Source organism: Physeter macrocephalus, chromosome 21 (assembly GCF_002837175.3).
Source record: "Physeter macrocephalus isolate SW-GA chromosome 21, ASM283717v5, whole genome shotgun sequence".
Classification (NCBI taxonomy): domain Eukaryota; kingdom Metazoa; phylum Chordata; class Mammalia; order Artiodactyla; family Physeteridae; genus Physeter; species Physeter macrocephalus.
This window is the reverse complement of record NC_041234.1, coordinates 4,181,845-4,204,258: the sequence shown is the minus strand read 5'-3', so window position 1 is coordinate 4,204,258 and position 22,414 is coordinate 4,181,845. Positions and strand designations below refer to the sequence as shown.

Below are 22,414 nucleotides of genomic sequence, written 5' to 3'. Positions count from 1 at the left end.
GTGACCACTGAGACACTTCGAGGGTTTTTTTCTTTTTCTTTTTTTTTCTAGCTTAAGTTGGGTTTTTTTTTTTAAACATCTTTATTGGAGTATAATTGTTTTACAATGGTGTGTTCGATTCTGCTGTATAACACTGTGAATCAGCTATACGTATACATATATCCCCTCCCTCTTGCATCTCCCCCCCTCCCACCCTCCGTATCCCACCCCTCTAGGTGGTCACAAAGCACCGAGCTGATCTCCCTGTGCTATGCGGCTGCTTCCCACTAGCTATCGGTTTTACATTTGGTAGTACATTTAAGTTGGTTTTAAATATTTATCCTACTCAGCTTTTAAGGAATTCTCATTAAATAAGAATGATGGGGCTGTGATCATTTGTAAATTGGCTAGGGAACATCTGTGTCTTCATTACAGTCTATTCATAAATCAATACGTAATTACCCTGGGTATCACAGAATTTAAAGTCCACCCTGGTTAATATTTTTTTTGGTAACTCTGTGGAGTGGAGTGGCTTTCTGAGAAGGATGTGAGTCATTTTCTTAAGTGGATGCTAACTCACATGCATGTGTCTGTGACAGTGTCACGTGTTATGCTCTACTGTTGGCACACAGCTCTTGGTAGTTTACCTTTTGGGCACGTCGTCGTTGTCTTCTAACATCAGTTATGTTCTCAAAAGGCTGGAGAGAGAGGAATTGCAAAGAAAGGCAGAGGGGGAAAGACTTCGCCTAGAAGCAGCAGCCCGTAAGCAGGAAGAGGAAAAGAAGCGGCAGGAGGAAGAAGAGAAAAGGAAGGCGGCAGAGGAGGCCAAGCGGAGGGCCAAGGAGGAGCTGCTGTTGAAAGGAGAGCAAGAAAAGGAAAAACAAGAAAAAGAAAAGCAGGAAAAGGCCATGATTGAAAAGCAGGTACTGTGCAAGTCTTTATATAGACTTTCCTTAAGGGCCTTAGTTAGTATTAGGTAAAATTAGTTAAATTTGGATGACTCTTAATGTTTACTTGAAGTTTTTCTTTAACTGGGCTAGTTAATAAATATGAGTTGCTTTGGGCAACAGAAGTGAAGCTGGTAATATTTGCTGTATGTCCGTTTGGGTTCCCCCGAAGGCAGATCCTGGATGAGAACTTGGGTGCCAGTAGTTTATTTGGGAGATGATCGCAGGAAGCTGCTAGGGGAGTGAGAGGAGCGCACATTGGTGAGTGGGTTACCGTGGGCAGCTGGAACTTGCTCCCTACGGAACTCTCTGAGAGACTGTGGACCACGCCTTAGAATTATCCCCCTGAGTGGTGAGGAAACTAGGTTATTTGTCTTCCAAGTCCTGCCCCTTATGGATGAAGGTCACTGAGGGGAAATTAACTTCCTGAAATTTCTAGCCACATGCATACTTATGGCCAGAGACTACCCTCAGACACCAAAAGACCTTGACCTTGTATGCACACTGTCTGCAGGTGATTTGCATGGTGGACCGAGGTCATATGAGCGAGACCCAACCATGTCTGCTGTGTCATAGAGCAGGCTGTGTAAAACCACATTGAATATCGGAGCAGCGCCCACTTTTCGGTAGATGATGAGGTGGAGGAATAGGTGCAAACCCCAGGGAATTAACTAGCGTTTTCTTTAGCTTAGTAAAGCCTATCCCTTCTTTTACATGTTTCTCCCAGAAGGAAGCAGCAGAAGCAAAGGCCCAGGAGGCAGCTAAACAGATGCGTCTAGAAAGAGAGCAGATCATGCTACAGATTGAACAGGAGCGACTGGAGAGGAAGAAGGTAGGGCTAAGGGATCAGGAGTACTTAGGGTGAGGCAGGGGCAGGAAGTGAGTCCAGTTATGTTCTGCAGTTGTTGGGTACGGTGCTTAGAATTGTTATTTAGGTTGATTTCGTTGATCATACTGTTGTATCTTCATTAGTTTTCTGTCATCTTGTTCTTTCATTTACTGAGAGAGGGGTATTGAAAGCTCCATCTGTGATTATGGATTTCTCCATTACTCCCTCCAATTCTATACATTTTTGTTTTTATATACATAATTTGAAGCTCTACTGTTAGGTGGATTTATATTTCAAATTATTAAATTTTCCCATTGAATTGACCCTTTTATCGTTATGAAACGTCCTTCTTTATCTCTAGTAATATTTCTTAAAGTCTACTTTGTCAGCCTTTTTGTGATTAGCACCTGCATGATAAATTTTTTCCCTTTGAACCTATGTGTGTCCTGATGAATGTGCCTCTTATAAACAGCATATGGTCAGGATTTGTTATTTTAATCCAGTTTGACAGTTTTTGTCTTTTAATTGGGGTGTTTAGGCCATTTAATTATGGGTGAAGGGTTTAAGGAGGCTGATTATAAAGGTCCATTCTCATGGTGTCCAATCTGTGGCCTCCCCTTCTGCACCTCAGCTTGGCTTTCTTCAGGGTGGTCCTCTTGAATGGCAGGTAGTGATTTGTTGATTTCTAGGTAACTTAAGGAGAGGAAGGAGAAAGATGGGATATAAATTGTTGATTCTAGATACTTACTAGTTCACTCTTTAAGCATTTGTTTGACCTTGTTCATATGGCAGAGATGTATGTCTGCAAAATCAATGGAAAACCTTTCTATACACATTATCCTCTGCTGATGTTTCTTTTTTACAAGTTTTGTGAGGAATGTGAAATTGCATATAGACCCGGCTTACTTGTATATGTTTTTGGTCTTGTAGTCCTCTTACCTGCTTCTTTTTGGTTCCCAGAGAATAGATGAAATTATGAAGAGAACAAGGAAGAGTGATGCGTCTCTGGAAGTGAAGGTAGGCATTCAGAGTACCATTTTCATAATTCATGTACTGAGAAGAACGGAATGGTGGAATATATTCAGTGACATTGTAGGTCTCAGAGAGGATTAACCAGAAAAAAATGGGCTCTTCCTTGCTTTGTTCCTGGCTAGATTAAGGAGGCTTTAGGTCCCTGAAAGGAAAGAGGAGTCTAAGAGAGGAATTTCAGAGATGGGGTGATAACAAAAGATATCCTCAGGGAAATGGGGGTAGGGATGCAGGGAGAAGCATTATAGTCCACAGATAAAAAAAGAGAATGGTGGCATATTAATAAGGGAAACATAGCTGATGTGTAATAACCTCAGAAAATTCAGAGAATTACCGCGGAACAGACAGTTGGCCCAGCATGGTTCCAAATATCCTCTGATACTTTTCAAAAGCGCTTATCTTTCTACATAAAGCCAACCTTCCCTCTATTTGTTTTCAGAAAGAAGACCCGAAAGTGGAGCTTCAGCCTGCTGTGTGTGTGGAAAATAAGACAAAACCAGTTGTCCCCAACAAAATAGGTGAGCGTGAGGTCTGGTTCTTAGGTTCTTCCTTTCAGGAGGTGAGGGCTCATGGCGCTTCCTGTGGGGCACTAGCACCCACGGGTCCTCAGAGCTTTATTACTGGAAGGGGCCTGTGCACTTTCCCCTCCCTTGTGGATCCAGCACAGGTCTGTCAGGTCCACTTGGAAAGCGGCGGGTTCCTCAGTTACTCTAATAATCCCAGTGCCGGAGCCAGGCCATCTGCTGGCCGGGCTGCTTTCCGGGAAGCTTAATTGCTGGTCAGGTTCTATTAAGAACTGACTCTGCTGTTCTACGGAAGTTTCTTCTGCCTTCCAGAATTCTGGATAGTCCAGCTCTTTTCTATCACGTATACTTAAAGCTCCTCAGGTTGGACTGTTTCGTGGCAGCCAAAGTCAGAAAGCGCATACCCATCTCAGAGTCACTCTTCACATTTCTCTTTAGCCTTGTGGCTCAAGAGCCTGGGGACCTGTACAGCATATGACACCAAGCCTCCCGGGTGGGTCACGAGCCCTGCACAGACACTGAGGATGTCATTTGTCATCTCTTCCTGGTGGGAAGGTGACTACATGGGGTTCTTTTTACAAAAGATATTGCATTGTTGGTAAAGTAGAGGATTCATTGCCTCTATAGATATTTCCCCTGTTATTTCATTGTTTGGGATATTTTATGACTGACAGAATGACTTTGTGTTCTCCATCAGAAATCAATGGCGTGAACACCTGCCAGGAAGTTAATGGTGTGGAACGTGCTGCCCCAGAGACTTTCCCCCAAGATGTTTTCACTAACGGACTTAAACCAGTTGGGGGACTTGTTCATCTGGATGCCCTTGATGGGAAATCAAACAGTCTGGATGATTCAACCGAAGAAGTTCAGTCTATGGATGTGAGGTAAGTCCACTGCGTTTGCATTTGAGCCTCATCTCTTCCCCAGATACCTCCACCACCTCTTAGTTGATTTCTTCATCTTTTCCACACCCAAATATTTGTTCACACCTATAGTAGGCACGGTTGCCATTCAGGAAAGCTAACCGTGGTATAATTAATATCCATGTTTTGGGTTGAGTTCCCTAGAAACAGAGCCTGGGCCAGGGATTCTAGGGCATGGCATTGATCAGAAGAGAGCTCTCAGAAGAAGAGGGAGGGAGGCCGGATTGGGCAGGTGGAGTCACTAAGCAAGGATCTGGTCTCAGCTGGTCCCAGTGGCGCTCTGGAGGATGGATTTCCACCAGAGAGGGGTCTGACTACAGTAAGGGAGGCGGCCTTCATGGCACTGTGTTTGTCAGCCATCGACTGTGGAGCACCCAGGGTGGGGATGCTCCCATCAGCCAAAGGCAGTTGTCCAGAGGAAGGGCAGCATCTGTGAGCCCATAGCAGCTGGGGGGTGGGTGCAACCACAGGTAAGGGGATCTGGGCGGGGCACCAAAAGGGCCCACTCACTGTGTCCAGTGTCTCATGTTTAAGTAAACTTGTCATTGGAAACTTGATAAAGGAACTAATCTGCTTGCAGATCCTAACAACTTAAGGAATTCTTAACTGGTATATGTTTGTGGATAACATTGCCTGGCAAATTAATCCTGGACCAAAGGAGAGCTCAGTTAGGAGGGAATGCCAGTATTTTGCACAAGCTCCGCCAGAGCTCCAGCCTGCCGGAGCTTACACTTCTCTCCTTGCCTGTGAATACTCAGCCTCAGTCTGGGGGGAGGCAGGTGGGGAGCAGAGCCTTTCCCAGGGCACACTGACTGTAAATATCCCAGCTCGTGCACCCTGGCCTTGAGCCAGATATGGGAAAACCCAGGGTCCAGCCGCCCTGTCACCAGGAGAGCGAGTCCTGCGCAGCCTGAGAGTAGGGCCTCCTCAGGCCTTGCCACCACCTGCCACCGTCATGACAGACTTCCTGTAAGTGGTACCACTCTGCCCCCGGGGTAGGGCAGGGAACTGCTGGGGCGTCTTAAAGGATAACACAGTACCTCCCGCCGCCATGTTGAGGCAGTTGTGCTTATTCTTTCTGCCTCTGGGTTGTGGGGGGTGGGACGAGACCTGGCACTGGCCATGGTTCAAGGAAGTGAAGGAGCTTTGTGTGCGCGCTGCGTTCTTGGTGTGGCCACCTCTGCATTGGAGAAGGGTGACTCCTGGGGGCAGCGCCTAAGCTTGTGGCACCATTCTGTCCTCCGCCTGCTCTGACCAGCTGTTCAAACCATGGGAATGAAGGTGGGCAAGGCGGAGATGGGGCGGGTGTTCCCACTAATGAAGCAGTTTGCCCAGGCTCCGGCCACCAGAAGTGGCGTCAGGTCAGCTGCTGCCCCTTAACTAGGCTCAGTGTGAAGCAGACAGATCATCTGAGCTTCTGCAGTTCAACTCGTTTTTCTAGATTCTTCTCTAAGCTCTTACGGAGGAAGAAAAAAAACCAGACAAACCTGACAGCAGCCCTACTCTGGCTGTTCAGAGAGACTCCTGGTGAGGGGACCTCAGATCCCAGCTCACCACTCATCTGAGCTAGGCCTCTGGTTGACACACTACGAAACTCCTCCTTCCATCTCTAGGGAGAGGAGAGAGAGAGAGACACACACACACACACACACACACACACACACACACACACACACACACACACGAGGCCCGCGGTGGGGGGTGGGGGGGTGGAGGGGCGGGGGAGTGGAAGCCTCACTTTAGCGAGGGCGCTGTGGAAGAGATCAGCTCTGCAGGTGGCCGGGTGGGTGGCGGGGGTCCTTGCTAACGATGTTCCGGGCCTCAGCTGAGCACGTCCTGCAGGTGGCTCCTGCAAAGTCTTCCCTGCGTGGTCGCCTGGGGGGAGAAATGCTTGTTGATTGCATTTTGCAGCAGAGGAAAGTGAGGTCTGGGGAGGGAAAGCTGCTCCCCAGAGGCGGTGCTGCTAGAGAGAGGCTGCACCAAGGCACCCTGTGGTGATTAGACACCCCCCCACCCCCACCCCCACCCCCCGCCCCTCCACTTCAGCTCACTTTCAGCTTCTGGCATTGGCTCTGTTTGCGTTTCCCATTTTAAGGGTTTCGGAAGTGCTTGGCTTCTCTGTAGTAGTGCGCTGGTGCCTGCGGGTTTTTACTTTCTTCCCATGGGCAGCGTGAGCTTGGCCTTCACAGCCCTGCTCAATCTGAAACCACACACCTCAGACCGGGGCGCGAACCCGGTTCCCCTGCATCGGCAGGCGGACGCGCATCAACTGCGCCACCAGGGAAGCCCCCCACTGTCTTTTAATTGAAATCGCACACCTGGTCTCAGGACTTAATGAAACTCAGGTTCTTTATGTCTCAGCGCAGAAGGAATTCAGCGAGAGGCAAAGTGATAGGCAAGAAGTAGATTTATTAATATAGAACGCTTGTGAGGGATACAAGTGGGCAGACAAGGGGGCTCTGCCCCAAGAACTAAGTGGGAAAGCCAGTTTATTTAGGGAGATACACACTCCAGAGACAGAGTGCAGGCCATCTCAGAAGGTGAGAGGCCCTGGGAGATGCACGTTCCATAGACAGAATACGGTTAATCTCAAAAGGTGAGAGTGACCCTGAAATATGGCGTGGTTAGTTTTTATGGGCTGGGTAATTTCATACGCTAACAAGTGTAAGGATTATTCCAAGTCTTTTGGAAAGGGGGCGGGGATTTCCAGGAATTGGGCCACCGCCTACTTTTTGGCCTTTTATGGTCAGCCTCGGAACTCTCATGGCGCCTGTGGGTTGTCCTTTAGCATATGCTAATGTATTATAATGAGGGTATAATGAGGCTCAAGGTCTAAGGGAAGTCGAATCTTCCACCATCTTGGGTCTGATCGGTTCTAACCAGTTTTTGCATCCTCAAGGGCTATGTCATTGTTTTAAAGGTTGTGCCCTGCCCCCTTCCCTCCTGTCTCAAATCCGCTTCCCTTCTGTCAGTGGCTCAGACTTGAACTAACTTGTATCTTTTATAATGTGTTACACACAAGCTCTGGCTCTAAATCCATTTCTCTAGAAAAGAAGAGTAGTATAACAAAATATGACAAATAGAATTAATAGTTTGTCTATCTCTCCATCTCTCTCTCTCCCTCCCTCTCTCCCCGTCCCCCTCCAGTCCTGTTTCAAAAGAAGAGCTTATCTCTATCCCAGAATTTTCACCAGTGAGTGAAATGATTCCTGGGGTATCTCTGGACCAAAATGGAACTGGTAATGCCCGAGCACTTCAAGATCTCTTAGATTTCACTGGCCCCCCCATTTTCCCCAAGAGATCCAGTGAAAATCTCAGCCTGGATGACTGTAACAAAAACCTGATCGAAGGATTTAACAGTCCTGGCCAAGAAAATACTCTGAACACCTTCTGTTGACAAATACAACATCTCTTTAATGAAAGGTACAGTCTTTTGATGATAGTCTAAATCTGTAACTCTCCAACTGGGGTTTGTGAAGATGAGATAAACGTCACTCAGCCTCCTAGTCAGTTTTATTTTTACAAAAAGCAAACAAATGTGGACTCATGGTATGTACAAGAACTGAGATGGATTTCAAGTGAATCGTCATCTGAGAGCTTTCTGCGCCACCCCAGCATGCCCACCCCTGCTGTTCGGGGCCGGGGGGTGCGTGTAGAAGCACTGGCTAAAAGTTTGACCAACCATCTGTCTCAAGTAGCAACTTTTTACAGACAAAGAGAGAATGCTGTAATAGTGGTGCAAGGTAGTGTTAATAAAATGAATTTCCCCCCTGGTTTTATTCAGTGACATCCCACATCCTATCTAGAATCACTTGTATACATTGGTGAGTGTTGGGCTAAATGGTTTGCTGTTCTGTTGACTTCCTCTGTTCTTGGATCATACCTGAAGGAGTAAGGGGGGAAGAACTGAAGTTTGTGCCCTGAAGCGTTCCCCGCCTTTGGCCTTTTTTTCTTGCCGAAGTGCTTCTGGAAGCTTCTTGTTTGAGTAAGATATATCTATGGGTTATAAACACTGGATTTGTGTGTACTTAGTTATACTCACCTCACATTGGATTTACTTCAGTTTGGGGCTTATTTTTGAATGATGAAAAACATAATTAGAATCTGTCATCAAATACTTTCATAACTTAATTCCAATTGCTCCTCCCATTTTAGACTTAAATTTTTCTATTCTCAGCATTATCTCAGTCACCTTATTTTTTATGATATTCCACTCCTATAACAGAACTTCAATAACTGATATGATTTAGTCCAACCTTTCTATTTCTCAAATGAGGAAACAGGTTGGGGAGGCCACACGGCCGAGGTCACAGTGTCTCGTATACTTATTTCTACCTGACCTCAACTGTTGGCTGTAGACAGTACATTTTGGAGTTTGCTTCTCTTGGCTCTTGGGGAAGCGGTTGTGGTCCTTTCACACATGAGAGGGAATGCATGACGGGCAGTTTTTAGAATAAACCATATCCCTGGTTTGGAAGAGCAGCTGCCTTCTTGGACACTTTAAAAAATTCACCTGAGCATTCTCTTTCCCTGACAGTTACATGGATTAATGTTTAGTAAGAGATTTCTCTTGTTGTTAGTGTACCTTGCACCCTCAGTTCACTGACCTCACTATCACTTAAGGACCAGAAAATCCACAAAACTTAGAAGAGTGTTCATGGCTTCTCAAATCTATTTCCTACATTTCTAACTAAAAGAAGTGCAAAATCCCTGTCCAGAAAAAAATCTTGGCTAAATAATTGTATTCATACTGCTTGTATATCTTCATCTGTCATATAAGTCTAGTTATCAAATTCTTCTCAGCCAGAGGTGGCAACGCCCCCGCTGGAAATGTGTTTGGAAAGGTGTTGGGGGTGGCTGTCACAGTGGCTGGAGGCAGCACTGGCATTTGCGACATTAAACGTCGTGCAGGTTTTAGGACAGTCCCGCGAAAGAAAATTTGACCCCCTAAAAGAATAGTCCTACACAAAATGCTGCAGCACTTCCGTTGAGAGACTCTGTAAGCCAAGGAAAATGCAATTGCCAAGAAGGTAGAAAGTCCCACACTGCGATCATTTCAGTGAGAGAGAATAGATGCTACAACTTGCAAAATACTGTCTCTCCATTGGTTTCACCTGATTTTGGTTTTGAATTGCCACAGGTGGCGTTTGGAGAACCCATGAAGCTGCTGGTAGTCAAATCTGAGCTGCCGGCCCTCTGAAGAAGCTTCTGTCATCCTTAACCGCTGGATTCCAAACTATTAAATCAAAATGTAACTGTATTCCTACTTAGTATGTCAAACGTTGGCCACTCTCAGTAGACCCTTGAGACGTTGGCCTTGTCGGGCTTTAGCAGAGTTCCATGTTACATTTCTATTTATGAGCTTCAGCTGCTGATAAAGCGCTTCCTGTACTCTATTATCATAGTGATCCTCTGAATAACCCGTGTGATTTCGGCTTGGAAAGTCACCTTATAACCATTCTTATCCCCAGACTTGGAGCATATAAACATTTAGATGTCTTTTCTTGTAAATAGTCTAGACATTTACCCAGACTCTACTTAAACATATACTGAAAATTTGGGCTGCATATCTCCCTGTCTGTGTTTAGAAGGAGAAGAAATTCTGGAACATTTCCCCCATCTCTGGGGTTTCTTTGTTGGAAGTTACTATCAAGAAGCCGTGTTTTATTATTAAACTTAGCCACCTGCAAAATGTGTTGCCCCCCCATTGCTCCTTGGGCGGCTAGCGGAGTGAGTCTGGCTGAGTAAGGGAGCCGTTGGACAGCGTGGAAGGCCGTCTGCTCTCTTAGGCATATTCCTCCAGACTTGGGCACCTGAATCTCCAAGGACCTTTTCATGTTGTACCTGAAATCCTCCAAGCTGTAGTCACTCCAGACCTTCAAGTGGCTTCTGGACTGAATGAATTGTGCACCTCCTGCCCAGGTGGTTGCTTTTCATGTTGTTGCTGTTGTTTTGCTCTTGGCTCTTGGGGCTTTTGTTTGTTTGTTTACTCAACTCTAATAAAACCAGGTACAAATGAAAAGCATAGTGCTCTGCGACAGGGGCCCCCGAACAGGACCCAATATGTCACTTAAACAGGCTTGAACATAAAAACATCTGGATGGGGGACAAATGACAGTAGAATGTATACTTTACACGTTTTATGCCATATAATAATGTGTTTTCTTCATTTCTTGTGGTGAAATGTGACTTTCAGATGAAAATAACCTCTTCTTCTTTGAAACCTTTTTTTTTTTATTGTCTTGTACCATAAAGAGTTTGGAAAGATCCATAATTCTGACTGAGGTTTGCAACCAGGAGATACAAAAAAGTCTCCATAGTAATCTTGTTCATGTGCTCTTAAAACCAGCTACAGTGTAAGACTGTATTAGGTATGGAAACTGTGTACGTTTGTGTATGTGTATATACTAAATAAAATACATGCCTCCAATAATACAGTGCCATGGATCTTGATGAATATCGGGGGAAAATCCCTTTTATTACGAGCACATAGAAAATGATAGCATGGTCTGACTTTCAAAAAAACGCCTTGCCATCTTTCTTATAGCCCTGTTTTGCTAAATGTCTGTTTTCTTGCAATCTGTTGTACCTCACAGCACCATTGTGATCCTGGCGATGCCTCATTTGCACGATGCGTACCTCGTGTTACCGTGAAATACATTTTCATTGAAGAGTCTGATGGCGTGCTAGTGCTTTGTTTGCTTCTGTAGGCTCGATGAAAAAAATGTGCTGAAACCAAACCAGATATCAGATTTTTGAAAACCTATTTGGAAAAATATTAAAAATCCTGTGTGGGCGTCCTTTCCCTGTCTAACTCATTAAAATTCCTCTATTGCCAGTTCCAAGTGAAACCAACTGTGGAAATAAGCTTCAGTGATGAGCTGTCCCAGGACATGATGAACTTGTAAGTATAGTGAAGTTGCTGTACTTTCATACCACTGATGCGAGGGATTGCTAGCTAGCTAAGATGCAGTTAACCTTAGTGTAATCTCCAAAAACATTCCATAGAGCAATCTGGCATTTAAACAAAATTATAATGGGAATGGTGACCCCTGTTTTCCAGTAAGCTGAAACCCACACCAACTTTTTTTTTGTATCTAAATCATGGCTTGTCTACTGCCTGGGAGACAATACCAGCCAAGACCAGGAGCCAGGAGGGCCAGGACTGGAATGGGGATGTCGGATCCTTGTGGTAACTGCTGGGCTGCCACCTCCAACGCCGAGGGCCCAGTTAATGCAGCTCTCCCAAGCTCTGATGACAAAGCCTCTGGTGAGGGCACACGAGTGGACATCCTCAGTTTTTCCATGTGCTGGCCTTTGACAGCAGCATTATAAGTAGCTTCTGTCATCATGAGCTCTGGCCAGAGGGTCGTAGTGACGTCTAGTCACTCCAAAGTGCAATTTCTATTTTGTGAACATTCTAAATTTTTCTTAATATATACAGGTTTCCTATTAGTCAAATGCTTTTGTAATATTTTTTTCATTTGGAAAGCAAATGTAAAGAACTACCTTGTTTCTAGAGTTGTTATACCCATTACATTGGGGCACAACACTGAGTGACCTCCATCCCCACTCTTTAGCATCACTCAGGAAGCACAATTACATAAGAAAATGGAGCGAGAGCTCTTAGGAACATTAGAAAAGAGAAACCTTTACAGATAGTCTTTTGGTGGGGAATCCATGAGAAACAACTGGGAAACTCAGAATAGTTCCACAGGGGAGCTAACCGCTAAGTGAAGAAAAATCGATAGTTTCCTTAAACATTAAAAGTAAACAGAAAATGGATCCTAAAAAAACTCATAAAATTCCTAGAAAGAACAAGATTTGTCTAAAACTTGACCAGGGGACATTAGAATAGATGTAAATGGAAAGACACGCCATGTCCCCTGAATGGGAAAACCTACACACCTGAAGAAGACGAGTAGGCGACCCACCCTCACATTTGTGTAAATTAAATGAAGTTCCACTCCATGGGATTTCTGTTTTGCAACTTGAAAATATAACTGTACAGGGAATTCCCTGGCAGTCCAGTGGTTAGACTCAGTGCTTTCACTGCCAAGGGCCCAAGTTTGATCCCTGGTCGGGGAACTAAGATCCCACAAGCTGTGCTGCGTGACCAAAAAAAAAAAAGATGTACAGTTCATGTAAGAAAATGAACACAAAGCTAAGAAACTTCTAAAGTGAGTTTTTTGAAAGGGAGGCTTCCCCCAACAAACAGTCAAATATATGGTAAAACTTCCATAATTAAAACAGTATAGTCTTTTTTTTTTTTTTTTTGGCCCTGCCACGCAGCTTGCGGGATCTCAGTTCCCCGACCAGGGGTCGAACCCAGGCCACGGCAGTGAAAGCACGGAATCCTAACCACTAGGCCACCAGGGAACTTCCTAAAACAGTGTAGTCTGATAGAGAAATAGAATTTGAAATAGAAATAGAGATCAGCGACACATCCAAGAGAGGTGAGAATTTAGTGCATGATGGGACCAGGGTGGGTTGATCATTTGTTCCTGGAGAGAGAGAGCACATGGTTTAGTGTCTCCTGAGGGTCAACCAAGTTCAGTGTCTCTGATGGGCTGGGGATAAGGACCCAGAAGTTAGTGAGGAAATGATAAAGTCAGGAGCGGGGTCCAAGGTGTGGGTGCCAATTATGGTTCAGGGTTTAAGTCGGGGAAATTTAGACACGAGGCTTGGTAGCAGCCTCCAAAGACCTCCAACTGATGCCTCCCCCTCCCCGGGATATGCTGTGATCTCAGGAGGTGGGAAGCAGTGGCCTCTACTCGCCGTGGTTTAAGCTACTCTTACAGGAATGAACCTTAACAGTCAGCACGTCCTGAGTTCCTGCTGTACGCGAGGTGGTTCTAAGACTTGTCCAGGATGTGAGGTAGGTAGGAGAGGGTTACTTTCCCAAGGACACACAGCTGGAACTTGGCAGAGCTGGGGTTGACCCCGGGGCTACAGCTTTGGTGCCCGCAGGGGAGCTGACAGGCTCTCCTGCCCCTGAGAGCAGAAGTGTTTTGCTAGAGCAGGTGCTTATAGCGGAGAAGGGCCAGAAGCCCCATGGAGAATTGTAGTTCTGATTCTTTTTATTTAAAAAAAACTATTGAGATATCATTCACATGCCATAAAAATTCCTTCCTTTTAAAGTATACAACTCTATCTTTGATTTCTTCACAGCCATGCAACCATCACCACTATCTAATTCTAGAACCTTTTCATCTGAGCTCGCTTTTGCAAGGGTTATTATCCATGTGTCTGCTCACAGCAGCAGAGCTTGGCTTTACTGTTGGTTCAAGTTCCCATCGTACCTGGAAGCAAGACCATGGGATTTGAAAATAGTATCCCCTGAACCAGTTGCTCCCCCTTTCCCCCTAGTCTCCAACAAGCCAAATTAGGGTGGTGTTTATCTAACTCAGTCCACGCCGGCTGTTTTGTGTTGTTTCACGTTCTGTGTGCATAAATACTGGATCAGATGCCCAACATGGGCTTTCTATCAGATGCCCAATGTGGGCCTTTTAGGCCAATGAGAGACATGGAGTGGTGAGTGCCTTCAGCTCCGTGGTAAGTAAGTGAGAAGTTTCTGTGCAGTAGTTAGGAAGTGCCAAGTTTAATTCTTCTGGTTGGCCCTGAGGGATGGTTGAGTGCTAGAGGAAAGGTCTAAAGCAGCCAGCCTTCTGGACTTCCAAGAAAGTATTAAGGCAAGCTTTCCCCATCTCACGAAATGCAAAATGTAAGGAATAGAGTCCCAAGGAATTAAACTTTTGCTTAAAGGAACTTCTTTTTCGAATCAGAGCCCACAGCTCTCGGTTGGTTGTACTTGTCTTTGAATCGCATTTTCCTAGTAGCGCATGCAGACTTGTCTTTGGGACAATCAGAAAGTTGTCACTAAAGAGGTGATAGCTAGGAAGGCACTAGGTCCTGCACAGTAGATGTTCGAAGAGCTTGTGGGGTTGAATGCAGCCCCCGCAGTGGGTCTTCATGGTTGTTTTAGAACAAACTGAATCTTGCTGGCATCGCTGGGAGGAAAGAAGCAACTCCCATTTGCTCAGTGGAACTGGCCTTCTGAAGACTTCTCAGGGGCCACCCCTGTATGGTGACAGCTCCGATGGCGGGTATGAGGTGTTCAATGTTCACCGATGCTAAGAAATTATCCAGAACGTGGAAATAAGGCCAAAAGATAACAGTGTGCCCTTACAAAGCCCTGTGACAGCATGGTCTCAACAAAGCAGCCCAAGGGGCCACTGAGTCTCAGGGGATGTGACTTCCTATGACTGCCTGTGTGCTGTGACCTAGAACCCAGTCTCTGGAGTTATTCACTTGTAGACAGAAAGTTGCAGATGACTTTTGTCCTACAGAAAAGCTACCTCCAAAGGTTATTCCTGTTTGTCCCTGTAGAGCACTAAGCAATTTTGTATGTAACTTTGCAGTCTTCTCCAGCATTCTTTGCTCCACTAAATACATGTGTGTGTTGCTGTGTGTATACTTACATCCAAGTGTGCGCCACAGTCGGTTCTGTATCCTCCCTGATCCAGCTTTGTCATCCTGCTCCTTAATGAGTTAAACACTGTCGGGGAGGAAGAAAATTTACCTCTACCCTTAACAGGTTCTTCTGGCTGATCTAAGAATTAAATCGGCGTGAGACAGAGTAACAGGAGAAAGTCAAACTTAATTTCATCTGTATGGGAACTGCACATACATGAGAGGGTCAGAGACCCCACACGTATGAAAGGTTCGGAGACAGAAAGGTGAACTGAGGTCCCTGTGCCATCCGAGCTGAGGAATGGGATAGCGGCTGGGGGCTTCCCAGGACAGGAGCGTCACCCAAAGAATGATAAGAAGAAGAGCAGCTGTTTGGTATCAATAATTAGATGTTTGTCCTGCCATATAGATGGGGCCACTTAGATAAAATTTATTTCTGCTAATAACTCTTTTCTGGTCAAGAAAAACCAACAACAATTTAAATTCTAGGTAGTCAAAGGAGGGCAGCAGTTTCTCTTGAATCCTCAGGGTCTCAGTGACCTTTAGCTGAAAATAATCCTCACGCGAATGTGGCACATTTGGGGGAGGCTCGCTGTGAACCTCCACGTCACATTTTTGCCACACGCTCACTGTACATTTACATCGCGATTATGCTTTTAACCTTTGCGAAGTTGTACTTTGACAGTGAGGATGCCTGAAGTCCTCAGCAAGCTTTGGGAAATTTTAAGCAGCTGCTCTAATGGCTTTAAAGGTTCGTATTAAATGCTAGTGTCGTGGATGTCATGGTGTGCCACCTGCACGGCCCTCCCTTTTAGGACTGAGGTATTTGTCCTTCCGGATGTCTCCTGCCAGATGCTAGAGATACAGTTCGCTGAGGTTTGCTGGTGGAGTTCCTTTCTAAGAATTGCCCTTGACTGAAGGAGGCTGCCTCACCAAGGTTAACTCCCCTCACTTGGGCAGCCTGTGGATAGGCTGGATCCTGACTGGGTTGCTCAGGTATATGAAGACCCTTGCCTCAAGGTAGGACAACTCGGAAGGGTTGTCCCAGCTTCAGAGCTCCCTGGGGGTTCACCTGAGGCCTTTGTTGAGAACGTATTGCAGCCCAAGTTCTGGCTGCTGCTTCCTTCACCCCCCTGCCCCCTCCCCCAGCACTCCCCATGCCCTCCCTATGTGCTGACTGGTCTCAGAGCCTGTTCCTGGAGAACCGGACCCGAGCCAGCTAGGCAGTGTGCTAAGAGCTTTCCACGCATTCTCTCCCTTAGCCTTCAGGAGGGCTTTCTGAGCATAAGCACTGCTGTTGCCATGTTCACTTTACCATGAGGGCCAAGACAGGTGAAGTCCCGTCATGTACAGCCAGGAAGTGTACACAGCCGGACTCCAAAGCCAAGGTCTCCTTTGGAGCCTGCGCTTGCCCTGGCCCACCATACTTCCAAGTTCCTGCCTGGGAAATCACACAGACTTACCCCCTAGAGGCTCTTGCCAGTCGACACATCTCCTAGTTATATTTGCAGGTTTCCCAATTGAGCTCAACCAGCTTCCCTCGCCAGAAGTTGTTACTGATTTTGCAAATCCCTGGGCGTCTTCTGCTGAGGGGATTTGGTCTGTCTACTGCTCACTTCCAGCAGAATGCCTGCACCCTCCATGTGGGAACATGGACAGTTGGTAGGATAGTTTTTTCTTTTTCCTCATCCAGGAGGAAACCCATGTCATAAATGCTCACTTATTAAGCACTTATGTGTGAATACCTACTCCCTACTCTGTGCCAAGCAGTTTGCTAAGGATGAGGATAGAGCAGAAAACGAGACCAGATATTGTCCCCACCTTCCTGGAGCCCACAGTCTAGCAGGGAAGAGAGACAGTAGACAAATAATTTAACAAGTTCTTATTTGCAATTGTGATGGGTGTTGAGGTCAGGTTTGCTATTATACATTTTCATATTATTATAGTTTGCGATGAGACATTTATTTGTGTGATTCTTGGAGTAATGTCTATCTCCCTCACTGTAAGCCTCCTGACAGCAGGGCTGCCATATTCCTACTACCTAACACAGGTATTCAGTAAATATTTATGAGTGAATAAACACAGTTGTTACTGAGAAAAGTTTTGGATTCAAATCCATGGCCTCTGATCTACATATCCTTCTGCCAGACCCACATTCTATCATGAGATGACGGTCTCAAGGATCCTGGTTTTTGTCTTTGCATTGGATCCTTGGCACCTAGAACGGCACCTGCCACAGAGGAGCCCCACAATAAATCTTTGTTGAATGCATTTTTTAAAATTGAGAATAAGTGTACTAGTTTTGATCATTCCACTATACACGATGCAAAGTAGCTTCAATATTAAGGTTATTTCTGAATCACACATAATATGTAACAAGCTCCAAAGACAGCTAAATGACATCAGGATTCTGAGGCAGCACTTTTTTGAGTTTCTTGGCTCTTAGGAAGGCTGCTATGGCACCAGCATCCCATCCTCAATGCCACTGTGTCAAAGTTGTGCAAAAGTTAGTGGCAGGCTGCCCTTTGTACTGCTCCTCCTTCTATCAGGGAGGAAACTCTTTCCCGGAAGCTCCCAGAAGATTTCTGCTTCTCATTGGCCAGTACTAGGTCTTACACCGACCCCTAAGCTAATCACTGGCCAAAGGGAAGGAGATGACCACGTGTATTAGTGAAGGTAATGCTGGCTTCTGTAACAACCCCACCCTCCCCGCAAGATGCACAATGTCTCAAATACAATAGAACTTTTTTCTCCCTCCTGTGAAGTCCAAAACAGATATCCTTTATTACAACTCTCTTTTGAGTGGTGATTCAGGGACTAGGCCCCTTCCATCTTGTAGCTCCCTCATCTTCCAATTTTGTCATGTTTTTCTGCATTAAGCTGACAGAATAGGGAAAGAGGATGGAGAAGACACACTGCTTTCCAACCACCTTGGCCTCTAAGGGACACGTATAATTTCCACTCACATTTCATTGACAAGAACTAGTCACATGGCCCCACTTAGATGCAAGGGATGCTGGGAAGTATAGTCCCTGGCTGCTTTGTTTCTTACCAGGGATAGTGCTATTCTGTGTAAGGGAGAGCACCAGTATTGGGTTGGCCAAAAAGTTCATTTGGGTTTTTCCATAAGCTCTTACAGAAAAACCAGAACAAACTTTTTGGCCAGCCCAATAATTTGGTGGCTAGTTAGTTGTCTCTGCTAAGCCATGACTGGCTGAGACCAGAGCCGTCCAATGGAAATATAGTGGGATCCACATTTGTCATTTTCAGTTTTCAAGTAGAGGGCCTGGGAAGAGAGGATCAATAAATATTTTGACTGTATTATTATGAAATCTACCACAGGGTCCATTATGTTTTCTTTCCCTACCAGTCTAAGGGAGAGTGAAAATTGGTGTGAACATTTAAGAAGAAGTTGTGGAGTACCTAACAAATATGGAGTTAAACAAAGCAAATTTATCAGGCAGATGAAAGGTTCGAGAGCTTAGTGACTTTTGAACTGGTGTCTGGGTTGTGCCAGGACACAAAACAAGACCTGCTTATGGTAGGAAAAGATATGTGAACTGAGTCCATCAAGGATCTGAGCAAGAGCTTCCGGGGGAACACTAAAGATTTAAATAAGGTGAGTAATGAACTTTTAAACAATTATTTTGCAGTAAGATTAAGTTTTAAACCTAACCTCACCATTCCTTTTTTGCCTTGCATCAATGTAGGTAGTTCATATCAATCAAAAAAAGTTTTTTTCAAAATAATTGCTGACTTGTGACAGCTTGTTTTACAACCACAAATACTGTATTGCTTTCAGAACCAGGGCCAAGCTGCTTCACATATTGCATTACAAAAGAGTTCATCAGAAATAATTTATGGAACCAGAGGGCTGGTAGCAGCTACCAAATCTTGCTTAGGAATTTGTCCTCCGTCTCAGTAGGAAAACAGACATGATGGCAGTGACTAGAATGAGCAAAAAGGAATCTTCAGCATAAGCAAATAACATCAATCATTTCTGTCTGTGCTCCACTGTTGACAAAGCCCTTTAAAAAGTAAAGATAGGGCTTACCTGGTGGCGCAGTGGTTGAGAGTCCACCTGCCGATGCAGGGGACGCGGGTTCGTGCCCCGGTCCGGGAAGATCCCACATGCCGCGGAGCGGCTGGGCCCGTGAGCCATGGCCGCTGAGCCTGCGTTTCCGGAGCCTGTGCTCCGCAACGGGAGAGGCCACAACAGTGAGAGGCACGCGTACCAAGAAAAAAAAAAAAAAAAAAAAAAGTAAAGGTAAAGAAAGGGCAGCGTCCACAAAAAAGTGCCTGTATCATGGGATGGAAGAAAAAGAGGAGGAATCAGGGCCAGCTAAGCATTATACATCAAATTTCACTGACAGTATTAAGCAACATAGCCAAAGTCAGATACTTAAGGAGAGAGAAAATTCACCTGGTCTGTCAGTCCTGGGTTATAAGCACTAATGTAGATGCGGAAGCCATGACCAACACAATACAAACCATCTAGACAAAAACTATCAGAAAAATCTGGGCCAACAACATTGTCAAGGGATGAGAAAGCTATTCGTCCTGCTTCTTCCTAATTATCTTATTCTCACATCAGCATTTAAAAAAGAAAGCTATACAGAAGGATGGCTGGAGATACATATCAGGGCAGCTGGCAGGTTTCCCCAGAAAACAGTGTCCCTCCAAAAACTGACAATGACAATAGGCACTTGATCTAAGTCTGTATCAAAGGCTGATATTCATTCTCTCTCCCTCTCTCTCTTGCTCTCTCTTTTAATATGACTTTTTTTTTCTGGTTTAAGAATTAGTGGTTTAAAAACTACTCAATTTTATCAAGTCCCTATGTCCATCTTCTGGTTTACAGGAAATACAAGCCATAGAGAAGTGGTTCTCAAACTTGAGCATGCTTCAGAATCTCCTGGAGGGCTTCTTGAAACTATGCTGGGCCCCACCTCCAGAATTTCTGATTCAGCTTTAAAGCAGAAGCTTTAAGATCCAATGTATGGTCCCATTCTTGCTCCTTTTCTTCTGGTATGACACCAGTAATGTCTCAGATAGTGTCAATTTCTTCACCCTGGGTCCCAGACAGAAGAACCAAAGCTGACCCATGATGGACTTGAAATATAAGTGAAAAATAAACATTCGTTGCTATAAGCCACTGAGATTTGGGGTTTGTTATCATAGCGTAATTTATTCTTACTAATATAGAGCCCTTATAGTAAGCATACTTGGCATTCTAGAGCAGGTTTGGCTTTGCATGAAAATCGAAGAAAAAATAAATGGAAAGGCAGATAATATTTCATTTCTCTTAGGCTTGTTCTGCCTATTTATGTGTGTGTGCTATTCATATACACAATCAAGAGCTATGAAACCTTATGCAAACTACTTAACCTCTCTGTCCACAGAAGCAGCATATAGGGTGAGGGCCATCTCCTTGTGCTTATTATTAACCAGTAATAAGTCTGAACAAAAATCACCTTGTTCAAAGATGAATCAAAAGAATGTATTGATATATATATGTATATTTTGTATACTTCGTTATATATGTGTGTGTGTATATATATATATATATATATATATATATTTGTGAAATATAAAACCTAATCGTGGAAGAGAAAGAAGAGCATACTTATGAAAATGACTGACTACGGAATCCAAAAGAGGAATTTTATGACCAGTTTACCATCCTTTTGCAAGAAGATAGGCCTTCTATAAAACCAGAACAGAAATTCATGAGGAGATGAAAGGGTGAGATGGAAAGTCAATAGGATGAGTTGAAAGAGAAGGATGGGCTGGGGGGAGAGAAGGAAATGATGGAAGGAAGTAAAATTATTAATAATAGAAATTGAGTAAAAACAGAGGCAGAAATAATACTTTTGGAAATCTTATCGGTAACATTGAAAGCAGATTGGGGGTCTACCAGAATGCTGAAAAACGGCAAACAGATGAAAACGATAAAACAGACGTTTACCACAAATAATTGTTCTTCCTATAAGAGAGACCAGAGCAAATGGAGCAGAAACAATTCTTGAAAGTAGAATGGAAGAAAACCTTCCTGAACTGAAGCAGATTAAAAGGTCTCACACCTTTTAACCAGACAGAAGGATAATATGTGCAATGGAGTATTCATCTTAAACAGCAAACATTTCAGTACAGCCAGGGCATTGAGTATAAAGAGGAGAGAAGTTAGAGAGGTAAGTATGAACCAGATAATGAAAGGCCTCATATAGTATGCTGGGGAATTTCTCTCTGCAAAACAGGAAGCAAAAATCATGTATGAAGAGAGGGAAATGATCACTGGTATGGGGCTTAAAGAGAGTGGTAAGGGTTAGTAACAGCAATTACTGGAAATGAGAGTGGTCACATAAAAGGATTCCTAAGAGGCACCAAGGCTGTCCACTGTGGTGAGTCTCCATAAATTTGTAGTGGTATCATTCTATTATAGTTGTGTGGCTTTTTCCTCCCAAGTAGTGCTTGGAAACATAGACGTGGGGATGGAAAATGCAGATAACTGGAGTGTTTCAAGGTGGTGGTTTGATGTTGGGACGTATCAAAGGGCAATTCAAGGGGCTCTGCTTACAAGAGTGGTTGAAGTCAAAGGCCATGGGCTTCAGTCAGGTAGAAGGTTCAGGGGATGTGAGAGCTCTGTGGTTTTTGAAGAACAAGTATATTGGGACTAAGGGAGAGATAGGACTACAATGATGAGGATTGAGTCCAAATAAATGGGGTTGGTAAACTTAAGGTTTTAGTTATGAAGCAGTATAAAGTGATGGATGTCTAGATTTTATAGAATGGGTACCTGGGAGTGGGTGGATTAAGTAGAATAGAGGTAAAGTCATCTGGACCGAGGAAGTTAAGGAAACATGGCTTAGTCATGGGTGTTGGTTTCATCAGGATGATGGCAGTAATTCAGATGGAGAGGAAAACTAATGCAGTCAGTAGATGACAGTGACAAGGGAGGGTAGTAGGTCCACCAGATGGGGTGGACCCTTAAAGAGAAATCTTGCAAGGGGTAAAAAGAACATCAAAGTGTCAAGTGAGAAAGCTCCAAGAGTTAGGATATGCTACCTTTGGGGTGCTGGATGGAATGTGGGAGGAGAGAAATCAAAAGAGCAGGTAAAAATGAGACAGTATTTTGAATTGCACGGTGGAGAGATGTTGGTACCATTAACCTATTTGGGAGGTACAGAGGGGAGGTTTTCTTTTCTGGGTACAAGCTTGATTTGAGGCCATGGGGAATAGTTAGAGATTGAGTCGGTAGGAGAGAGGCCACAGCCTTGCAGGTTCAGGTAGGCTGGCTCTGGAAGGGCTTTGAGGGACAAGCCAGGGGCTGGAAGGCTGAGGCTCATCTGCTCCGCTCATCTGCACAACGCTGGAAGGCCCACGGGACCAAGCTCCTGCCTCTGACTGAGGGGTGAGCTCCGATCTCTGACCCTTAACCCCCAGGATCCATGGACCAGTACGCCCAGTGTGTTCTTTCCTTCCCGGCGGGTGGGCGGCAGATGGCGCATGCGCCCTGGACAGAGAGGCAGAGGTGGGAACGGCCGGCAGAGGGCGCAGGCGCTCTGGCCGGAGCCTCCCGGGCGGGGCAACCCTCGCTGGGAAAGAGTTGAGAGCAGAGGTCGGTGGGAAAGCGGGCTCCGCGCTAGGCAGCGGGCAGCGGGCGTGGCTAGGACGGGGGGCGGGGCGAGGCGGTTCCGGAAGGAAGTGGTT

At 45.1% G+C, this 22,414-nt stretch overlaps 1 protein-coding gene across 16 annotated transcripts in view; it reads left to right on the top strand.

Moving 5' to 3' along the window:
- MAP7D2 (MAP7 domain containing 2) overlaps positions 1-10,915 on the top strand; it is a 126,648-nt gene extending 115,733 nt beyond the window's left edge. For 11 of the 16 annotated variants that reach the window (XM_028482466.2, XM_028482462.2, XM_028482464.2 and 8 more), the window contains 7 exons: positions 677-902; positions 1,654-1,758; positions 2,716-2,772; positions 3,224-3,302; positions 4,006-4,192; positions 7,379-7,654; positions 9,372-10,913. In XM_028482466.2, coding sequence (XP_028338267.1) covers positions 677-902; positions 1,654-1,758; positions 2,716-2,772; positions 3,224-3,302; positions 4,006-4,192; positions 7,379-7,628 — 904 coding nt within the window. In that variant the 3' untranslated portion in view covers positions 7,629-7,654; positions 9,372-10,913. Of the gene's footprint in view, positions 1-676; positions 903-1,653; positions 1,759-2,715; positions 2,773-3,223; positions 3,303-4,005; positions 4,193-7,378; positions 7,655-9,371 lie in introns of all 16 variants that reach the window. The other 5 variants (XM_055081725.1, XM_055081727.1, XM_055081726.1 and 2 more) reach the window with 3 other exon arrangements.
- The last annotated feature ends 11,499 nt before the right edge of the window (positions 10,916-22,414 follow it).